Below are 10,966 nucleotides of genomic sequence, written 5' to 3' on the forward strand. Positions count from 1 at the left end.
TCTCTCATATTATGACTCATCGACAGGGATCAATCCAGTAGTTGCCAAACTTCCACTACACCTGCAGACAAAATGGACAGAAAGGGCAACTAGGTATAAAGTTACTCACAAAGTACCATATCCTCCATTCAGCCATTTTGTGAATTACATTTCTGATATGGCTATGCTATGCTGAATGACCCAAGAACTTTCAAGTACCTTTCAAACTCCTGTAACATCCGAACAGGACAGACCAGCCTGTCCCCATCCATACTTATGCTTCTCACAAGCTCAGTGAATGTAAGCAATTTCGACAAAGGGCCAATAGAAGAGAGAAAAAATATTCTACGTGAAAACAGAAGGTGTTTCAAATGCTGCGAAGACTCCCACACTGCAAGAGATTGTGATAGGGAAAATTAAATGCGACGAGTGTGGCTCTTCTTTTCATGCCACATGTATGCACATAACAAGACCTCCAGCTGAAGGCCACCGAAAAAGCAATGGTAAAGTCCAAAGCAAAGGACAGAGTCAGAAGTCAGTGGAAAAGCACAATTCCAATAGTGAAAGTCCTCAAGCCTGCAATCATCACGACAGGGAGGATGTCAACACAAAATGCACAACTGTATGCGGTAACTTTGGTGGACGGTCATGTGTAAAGGTCATTCTAGTGAAAGTGTTCCCTAAACATCACCCAGAGAACGCAGTCGAGGTATATGCAATATTAGACGACCAAAGCAACCAGAACCTTGCATCACCAAAACTTTTGGATTCTCTCAATGTTGATAGTGAAGAGGTTAACTACACCCTATCATCTTGTTCGGGAAGTTTCAGAATGTCTGGACGAAGAGCCCTAGGCTATACAGTGGAGTCTATGGATGGTACATATAAAAGGACTTTACCAGCCTTGATTGAATGCCCGGATATACCCGACGACAGATCCGAAATAGCCTCTCCAGATATCATAAAACACTTGCACCATTTGAAGGACATACCTATATTACAATATCGTGCAGATTGTGATATAGGCCTTTTGTTGGGACGAGACATACCGGATGTACACCAGGTGAAAGAGCAGGTCACCGGTCCTAGAAATTCTCCATTTGCCCAGAGATTAGGTCTGGGTTGGGTAATTGTTGGAGATGTTTGCATGGGAAATGTGCACAGACCCACCGGATTTGAAATAAGCACACGGAAGACAACCATACTCCAGAATGGCCGTGGAACAATTTTTGAACCGTGTCAAAACCAACTGTTTGTTAAGGAAGACGCAACGCTGGACAGAAATGATCTTCTTTTCCAGAGAACGAAGGAAGATGACAAAGTTGGCACTTCCGTAGAGGATAGACAGTTCATAGCCATAATGGAGAGGGAGATGTTTCGGAACGAAGAAGGAAACTGGACAGCACCTCTACCATTTCGAGTACCACGTTTGAAGATGCCCAACAATCGCGCCATGGCTTACAAACGTGCGTTGATCTTAGAAAGTTCTCTGAAAAGAAATCCAACTAAAAAAGAACATTTCGTCACATTCATGAGCAAGGTTTTGAGTTCCGGAGCAGCGGAAGTAGCCCCACCCCCAACAGGAGAGTCTTGGTACTTGCCCATATTTGGTGTATATCACCCGCAGAAACCCGACCAGATAAGGGGAGTGTTTGACTCGTCCGCAACGTATGATGGCACATCTTTATATCAAAGCCTACTTTCGGGACCTAATCTCACAAACGAGCTGTTGGGTATATTACTACGCTTCCGAAAGGACGAAGTCGCATTTGCCACCGACATTGAACAGATGTTCTATTCATTCTTGGTAAGAGAGGACCACCGCGACTTTCTTAGATTTTTCTGGTACAGGGACGAACCCTAGCCAGGACATTATCGAGTATCGTATGAGGGCGCATGTGTTCGGGAACAGCCCCTCACCTGCCATGGCGAATTTTGGATTAAAGAAAAGTGTAGAAGGCCAGAATGTCGATCAAGCAGTAAAAGAATTGGTCAATCGCAATTTCTATGTAGATGACGCCCTCGCGTCTGTGCCAAAGGAAGACGAGGCTATAAGTCTCTTGGAGAGAACCCAAGCAGCTCTCAAGGATGGTGGCAATATTAGACTCCATAAAATTGTATCGAACAGGTCTAAGGTCGTTGGGGCCTTCCCATTGGAAGATCTTGGGAAGGAATTAAAGTCCCTCAAGCTAGAGCAGGACCCCTTGCCAACACACCGCAGTTTGGGCCTTGAATGGGACATGAGTACAGACAATTTCATATTCGATATGGAGGTGAAAGCCAGCGATATAAACCATTAACAAGACGCAGCATGCTATCAGAGTTAAACAGCATCTACGACCCCCTTGGGTTTGTGGCACCAGTTTCTGTACTAGGAAAAATTCTCATGAGGGATATTTCCAAAGGGTACAACTGGGATGATCCTATCAATCCAGCTCTAGAGGAAAAGTGGAACATTTTCAAGGACGCGGTCAAAACGTTGAAAGACCTCCAAATTCCTCGCATGATGATACCTGTATCTCTCAGCACAGCAAACGACATAGAGCTACACATTTTCTCTGATGCCTCAGAAAAAGCTGTTGGTGCCGTTGCCTATCTCAAGGTGGAATCTACGGAAAAGCAGCACACTGGTTTTGTCATGGGAAAAACCAAGTTAGCCCCTTCTCATGGTCACACCATGCCAAGGTTAGAACTTTGCGGAGCCGTGTTAGCTACAGAACTGGCGCACATCATCATCGACAGCTTGGATGTTGAACTGAAAACGGTTCAGTACTACACAGACAGCAAGGTGGTACTGGGCTACATCAACAACAAAACCAGAAGGTTTTATAATTATGTCAGCAACAGAGTGGAACGAATACTTAAATATTCAAGTCCCAAACAATGGAACTACATTTCTACAAAGAACAACCCTGCTGACTGTGGCACTAGAGGTGTATCTTCAGTCGACGAGCTTCAGAAATGGTTGGAGGCACCTAAAATTCTCTGTAAGGAATCAGACGATTTAACACATGTACATGCTGAGGAGTTCCCACTGATTTCTCCTGAAGATGACAAAGAGATCCGAGTTGAAGTTAAGAAAACTGGCATTAAGAACATTTTCTTGGACAACTTCTCAAACAAATTTTCAAACTGGAAACGCTTGGTGAATGTAATAAAACGCATCAAAGAAATGGTCAAGAATTTCAGGAATCGTCGCAAAAAACATGATCCAAACGACGCTACTGAACAAGTCACTCCTAAGTCAGTTGAAAGGCTTCTTCTGTGTATACACCAGCAGGAACACTTTCCTGAAGAAATCGAGTCCTTGAGGACAGGTAGATCAATACCTTCAGCATCAACCATTATCCGACTGTCGCCTATTCTCGACTCGGATGGTTTACTTCGAGTTGGAGGACGCTTGGGACTAAGCTGCTTGCCGATAGGAGAAACGAACCCCATCATCGTGTCGAACAAGTCTCCAATCTCAAAACTTCTTGTAAGGCACTACCATGAGAAAGTAAAACATCAAGGGAGACTATTCACAGAAGGATCTCTCAGAAACCATGGATTATGGATCATCGGTGCAAAGCGATTGATTTCAAGTGTACTTTTCAACTGTGTACCATGCAGGAAACTAAGAGGAAAAACAGAATTTCAGAAGATGGCAGATCTACCATCAGAGAGACTTGTACCAGCACCACCCTTCACCAATGTTGGCATTGACGCGTTCGGGCCCTGGAATGTTGTAACAAGAAAAACTAGAGGAGGCTCGGCAAACTCAAAACGCTGGGCTATTCTTTTCACGTGCCTCGGTACTAGAGCAGTCCATATCGAAGTAGTAGAAGAAATGAGTACTTCTTCGTTCATAAACGCCTTGCGTCGTTTCATTGCCATCAGAGGCAATGTGAAGGAACTACGATCAGATAGAGGAACAAACAAACAAAACAAACTTTGTTGGAGCCGCGCACATATTCAAGGACATGAACAAAATGCAAGTTGTGAATGTCGAAGACGAGCCAATGAAGGAATTCTTAAAGAACTCTGATCTTGTTTGGAAGTTCAACCCGCCCCACTCCTCTCATATGGGAGGGGTGTGGGAGAGGATGATAGGTATGGCGAGGAAAATTCTGGACGCCATGTTAATGACAGACAATCTCACATCACGAAACCTCACACATGAGGTTCTGGTAACCTTAATGGCCGAAGTGAGTGCCATTATGAACTCGAGACCAGTGGCAGGGATTTCGACTGACCCGGAAGTACCACATATCATGAGTCCAGCTACTCTTCTAACTCAAAAAACATCATCAGAAGCGATGTATGATTGTGCGGACCTGGACACAAAAGATATGTACAGAGAGCAATGGAAAAGAGTAAAATTGCTCTCCGAAATGTTTTGGAGACGTTGGAAGGATGGCTATCTTCAAAGTCTTCAGACCCGCAGGAAATGGAATCAGGTTACTAGAGACATTAAAGAAGGCGATGTGATCCTCCTCAAGGATAAAAACTACTCAAGGATGGAATGGCCGGTTGGAATCGTGGTGAACGCTATTAAGAGCGACAGTGACGGAAGGGTTCGAAAAGCTGAAGTCAGGATTCGAAAGGATGGGTCGGATGTCCAGTATGTTCGTCCAGTCAACGAGATGGTCATGCTTCTTGAGAACTAAAAACGTGAAACTTGTACTTGCCAAACCATGTAAATGTGAACTGTTAGAAATCTCTAATACTCAGACATTTATTTGCGCTTTATTAAATGGCCAGATGGCCTATATGTGTTTTTCTAGAAACCTTTGTAATGTTAGATTTTCAATTCATTTTTTGGTTAGAATCTTATATTTTAGTGTTAAGAATGTGACCAGTATTATAATGTTCATAGATCGTAAGAATTTGGTTGTCATTAATTGATTGAGAAATAAGCACTTTTTCTAGTCCCAGTTGTATTACTCTAGTCATTTTGTGTGTTTCATTTTTCATACATTTTACTTGTTAAAATTTTCACTTAAATACATTTATTACTTTCTAGTCCTATGATTATAGAGAAATATCAAAAGAGATTTGTCTTCGCTAGTGTATCCTAGTCATGATCCATGTTCTTCAATGACTTTGCATTAAAAAAAAATGCATTAAGGTAGTATGTTATATTTTTTGACATTGTATTAAGGTGGTATCCTACATTTTGTAGTTTTACTATTGAGAGTTGTTATGTTTTGCCATAATGTGTTTAAACATGATAAGCTATAGTCAATGTTTTGATACTGTTTATATTAAGTGATATGCTAGATATCAGACAGGGAGTGTACTGTTATCACAGTTAGAATGGTACATATAGCGTGCGGTATAGAGCAAGTCAGAGATTTGAGTAAGAGTTACTCCCCTTGAATCGACAGGTGGCGCTCTCTCCATGCCATTACAGTATGGCCGCCATATACGAAGAAGAAATGTGTGTGTAAACAAAACAATCAAAATTAGCTACCTTAGAAGTATCACCTATGTAAGTTTTTATTGGTATTGTGTAATATAAACACTTATAAAGAGAAATATATCTATCTGTAGAACTATCATTTCAGTTTAATGTAATAATTTCTGATGTGTAGACAATCGTTCGACGCCTCGTGGTATAACTTCTCCGACCACGTGGTTTACATAAAACTTCGTGACAACATAATAGTGTACTACATTGTATATCATTATAATAATTTACTGCATATCTACAGTTAATATGTTCATAATACTCAAATTTCTAGTATTATTTCTTTGTTTATCATTGCTGGAATTACCGTATTTGTCATAATATACTCAGTGTTTACGATATTGGTTTGTAACAAATTGTAAGAATACGTTTGTTTACTTCACAGCTTTTACGATGTCTTGATGGAATAAAGGCAAAATTAACCTGTCAAGCTTCGTTGACTTTCTGTCTAATCGACCAAACGCATCTGGAAAATTGTGGCAGAACATGTATGCTCCAGTCTGGAATGACTCAACGAATTGTTGCTCAAAATTTAAATGTGAGTCAAAGTGTCATCGGGAGACTGGCAACGCTTCCAGGCAACTGGTTCGGTACGTCAGCGACCCAGAAGTGGAAGACCACGATGTACGACAGCCCGTGAGGACCGTACTATTGTCCTACAAGCAAAACGTAATCGGTTTTCGTCTGGTGTTGAGCTGAATACAGACCTGCGCAACCACCAGGGACTGCGTATTTCCTCTCAAACCTACAGAAATCGTCTCCACGAAGCTAACCTTCGGGCTCGTCGGCCAGCTGTGAGGCCCATTTTGACCGCGAGACACAGAGCAGCAAGACTTGATTTTTGCACAAATCATGTTCACTGGCAACTAATACTGTTCACCGACGAGTCGAAATTTTGTGTGGACTTTCACGATGGTAAGAGGCGAGTGTGGCGAGAGAAAAACGAACGATATCGCGACTGCTGTGTGACGCAGCACAATCGTTTTGGTGGAGGTTCAGTAATGGTTTGGGGTGGCATCTCTCGACGGAAAAACGGAGCTGTATATCATTCGGAACGGAACGCTGACTGGACAACGTTATAGGGACGAAATCCTAGACCCTATTGTGCGACCATTCGCGGGTGCATTAGGTCCCGATTTTGTACTCATGGATGATAATGCGCGTCCTCATCGTGCTAGGATCGTAAATGTGTACCTTGAAACGGAAACTATCGAGCGCATGGACTGGCCCGCGGTTTCTCCCGACTTAAATCCTATAGAACACATCTGGGATGTCCTTCAGAGACAGATTCAGAAGCGGGCCGTTCAACCGGCGTCAATTCCTGAACTGGAAATCGCACTGTTAGAGGAATGGCGTAACCTGGCACAATTGACCATCCGTAGACTCATCCGCAGCTTCAGCAGGCGTTGTCGTGCCGTTATTCAGTCCAGAGGAGGTTACACTAAGTACTGATAATCGAATGAACTCCCCAGAATGAAATTGACTTTTCATCACCATATGTGATTTCACTATGAAAATAGGGGTATGCCTTGTCGGATGCCTGTAGTTTGAAAAATGTCTTGTTTTCCCGCCAAAAATCGTTTCCAATGAATGAATGAAATGTTTGGTAAAAAAATACTATACTCAAAACTTTTGACCCTTAACATTATTTGTTGAGTATACAAATACATGTATGTAAAAGGAACTACAGTACATTGTACATTTATTAAAAATATATTAGTAAATCTAAATACTTACTGGTCTCAACGAAACACAGTTTATTGGCAAGCAGCCACAACACTTCTTTTCCATGTCTGTAGGCATCTCTCTACATTTGCCACATCTACACCAACTTGGGATATCATCACCTGCGGGTGGATCATCATGTTGCTCTGGTCCTCCAGATCCTGATGCCTCTTGGCATACTGATGCCTCTTGGCCTGGCCCTGCAGGTAGGCGTTAGAATTGTACCTGCTGCCCCTATTGCATGATCGTAAAAGGCGACTAAATTTAGGATCTTATCTTTTCTCTTCTTCCTAACTGACTTTATCTTTCCTAATGCCTCCCTTGGCACCGCCTCACTTTTGGCCTTTAGTTGAGCGTTCGCCCCTGTGAGGAAGGCTCTGGGTTCTGTCCCCTGGCCGAGACACACCAAAGTCTATACAAGTGGTAGTTTCCGCTCCTGCTTAGCGTTCAGCATACAGGGAGTGGGACGACTGGTTCGCCCGTTGTCAGTATAATGTGACCGGGTGGGGTGTGTTGCTTGGTGTCTTCGGCGGCATGCTTCAGTGATATAGCACTATAAAGAAGGCAACAGTTCCACTATACAAGAAGACACAACACGAACATACCGCAGTCTCCCAGTACTCACCTCGCACAACATACACGCAACACACCGCATACATGGGAGGCCGTCCTTAAATGACCATAGCTGTTAATAGGACGTTAATTAATCAAACAAACAAACAAACAAGCTTCTTGGCAAAGGTCGAACACCAAACCTGGTTGGCGATCAACAAGACGAAGGACGAGGTTCCTCAGTGGCTCTATCTCTATTCTTCTGATGATGTCCTATAATAAATATTAATAACATCAATATACATAATCGTGTTATCATTTGAATGTAAATTATTGATAAATTTATATATGTACATTATTGCAGTAAATAAATCTAGGTTTCCTAATTCCAAATTTGACCCTTGATAATGTTGCCTTAATTCTCCTTTTTATTCTACAATCACAAATAGTACTTGAGACTGCGATATATGTTCTATTGATTACATACCGAAATGTACTAAATACCTTAAAAAGTACTAGTAGAACAGAAAATGTGATATACATGCTGTCGGGTTTGTGTGGGATATACTTATACATGTACGTACATGAATATTTTAGTATATTCATTACCTCGATTACAGAAGAACTCTTGTTTAATCTTTAACTCTTTACACAGGCTAAACCAATCGGGTTAAAGACAGCTTATACGGTAATTAGTTATCTCAAGCCAAGACATTATTGTGATTATCATATTCACAAGATTTGCTTGCATCAACAGTTGACATTATACATTGTACATTTTTTTCTGAAATAGTATATATTATATTATACACAGTTTATTACATATATAAAAACATGTACATATATATACCTCTGTTTCTCTCCTCCTTTGTTCCCTTAATCGGCTCACTCTGGCTCTATCATCCTCATGCGGAGCATCCACAGTGGCACCTCTTTGTCCCCTTCCTCTGCCCTGTCCTCGTCCTCTTACAACTGCTGGACTAGTAGCTACACGGTCTCCTCCACGACCCCTTGATCGTCCACGTGTCCCTCCTCTCCTCCTAGATCCTTGTCCTATCCTTGGGGGCGTTGGTTGATATTCACTTATCTGATGACAATCAAAGATGATACAGGTACATTATAATGACTAATATCTTACAGCTTAGTCTGAAATTGCATTTATTTCCAGTACCAGATTTAAATGTCAAGTTCTCTTGAAATTCCAATACATAACAATTATACTGTTTACATAAAAAAAAAAAAAAAAAAAAAACAATGCAAATACTAATTATATCCACAAGCAGTCTAGATCTGGTAAACACAATCTCTAAGGTATAACTAATCTGCCCAATGAATATGTTATCTTCATATATATTGAGTGCTTTTTTTAGTAAACAATTATTTCATGGTATTAAACCTGTATCTATATTTGGACAAAACATTTAGTTATGCATATATAGAGAAGTACTGAACATGGATTACATTTTATAATCCAGAAACATATATACATGTGTGTACATACATGTGTAAAATTTGCATAATTGCAAAAAAGTTTGCAAAAATGCATAATTTATTATGTTATTACAAGGACGTATCCTTGGTTATTAGCATGTAAAGTGATGTGGTCGCTAATGACGACTTTAGAGCAAACCCTTCATAAGTATTTTGAAACTATATTGTGGAACACGAACATACCACAGTCTCCTAAAACACGTACCTCGCACTTCACACACGCTACACACTGCATACATGGGAGGCCGTCCTTACATGACCCTGGCTGTTAATAGGACGTTAAAATAATCAAACAAACAAATGTATAAGCATCAATCTGAAATTTCTAACCAAAGCTGTTAATAGGACGTTAGTTAATCAAACAAACAAACAAATCTAACCAGCGACAAGCATATCATATTTGATTTCTCTGATCTTAGATCATAACAAGTAATTCGTTTAATTAGTGAAAAATAGAGGAAAATAAGGATGAAAATATTATGAAAAAACTGGTCGGAAGAATTGGTCATTTCGGCTCTGACTGAAACGACTGCCCCACAGGCCATCACGCTCCCCGCGCGGGTCGTCCAGTCAGTGTTCGTCCTGATCAAAAGTGATAAGAAACTTATTCACTTAACCACTGTACAACACGGGCCTGCGTCCTCTCGGCGAAATCCATCCCATGCTCCTTTGGGGTGTCTTCAACGACGTTCGAGCATTTCAGCAAAAAAGCGGACTACAGATTGAGTTTGATCACGGATCGATTAACCGGAACAAGGATGCATCATTCAATCAATTAAAAGAGATTGATTAGAGAGAGATTAGGGTTTACCAGGTATATTAAGGAACAACAAAAAACTTTATGATTTGTGATCAATGTGTTATTATCATTTTTTCACTTTTCTTCATGTTTAAAACCAAAGCTACATGTACATGACATTTACAAAAGTTTTTTTCTATTAGGAAATACTAAATCAAACATCATCAAATATTTGCTAAGATAGGTGATTAAAATAATGCATGTATTTGAAATTCAAAATCATTGAAACAATAGCGACATTTATACACAATATTTGATTCATAGACAGTCATAAAAATTCATTTACTGAAATAAATTAATCCATTAAATTTGTTGGCTACAGATGCAGGTATAAAGATGTACATTGTTCCTAGTGTAGGAAGCTAAATTTTGTTGTTTAGTTTTATGTATTTATGTATACATACTTAGCTGCTAATAAATTCCAGATTTAACATGCATTACAAATGAAATTCTCTTCCTCCTCATTACACTCTACACACACAGTGTGGTACCACACATCACAAACATCACACATGATCCATGATGTAGAGACCTCTTCATCATCTGGATCTCTCAATGCACACACACCACACACAACATTCTCCTCCTCCTCATCATCACTCCCTTCATGCCTAACTTTCTTTTTCTTACCACATACACTCTTTGAACTTTTTTTTTATTTCTCTTTTCCACTCTCTCTCTCTTTCTTCTTTCTATCCCTTCCCTCTTTTCCTTCTCCTCCTTTTCTTTTTTTTTAAGCTGATTGAGCATGTTGTCACCAGTGATGACACGCGCATCCAATACCACCCTCCTCTTCTTCTTCTGGTCAGCTTTTGGCAAGGAGGGGGTAAGAAAAATGGATTGTAGAATGGGTGGAAGATTCCTCACCGCCTCTATGGGATGTGGTCTGGTGGAAGATCCACATTGGCTGCATGTTGATGGCTGTTCTGGAATTAAAACAGAGGTGGTGATGGAATAATAATGAAAGT

The 10,966-nt window shown here is 40.6% G+C and overlaps 3 protein-coding genes across 3 annotated transcripts; all 3 read left to right on the forward strand.

The window, feature by feature from the left end:
* Nucleotides 1-436: 436 nt before the first annotated feature.
* Nucleotides 437-1,843, forward strand: LOC138312386 (uncharacterized). Its single transcript, XM_069253278.1, has one exon. The coding sequence runs from the start codon at nucleotides 437-439 to the stop codon at nucleotides 1,841-1,843; it is 1,407 nt and encodes a 468-aa protein (XP_069109379.1).
* A 22-nt stretch (nucleotides 1,844-1,865) lies between these two features.
* Nucleotides 1,866-2,279, forward strand: LOC138312387 (uncharacterized). Its single transcript, XM_069253279.1, has one exon. The coding sequence runs from the start codon at nucleotides 1,866-1,868 to the stop codon at nucleotides 2,277-2,279; it is 414 nt and encodes a 137-aa protein (XP_069109380.1).
* An 11-nt stretch (nucleotides 2,280-2,290) lies between these two features.
* LOC138312388 (uncharacterized) lies at nucleotides 2,291-5,861 on the forward strand. Its single transcript, XM_069253280.1, has 2 exons — nucleotides 2,291-5,452; nucleotides 5,817-5,861. Exon 1 carries the CDS (start codon nucleotides 2,291-2,293, stop codon nucleotides 4,004-4,006), a length of 1,716 nt encoding a protein of 571 aa, XP_069109381.1. The 3' UTR covers nucleotides 4,007-5,452; nucleotides 5,817-5,861.
* Nucleotides 5,862-10,966: the final 5,105 nt, after the last annotated feature.

Source organism: Argopecten irradians, unplaced genomic scaffold, assembly GCF_041381155.1.
Source record: "Argopecten irradians isolate NY unplaced genomic scaffold, Ai_NY scaffold_0301, whole genome shotgun sequence".
Lineage (NCBI taxonomy): Eukaryota > Metazoa > Mollusca > Bivalvia > Pectinida > Pectinidae > Argopecten > Argopecten irradians.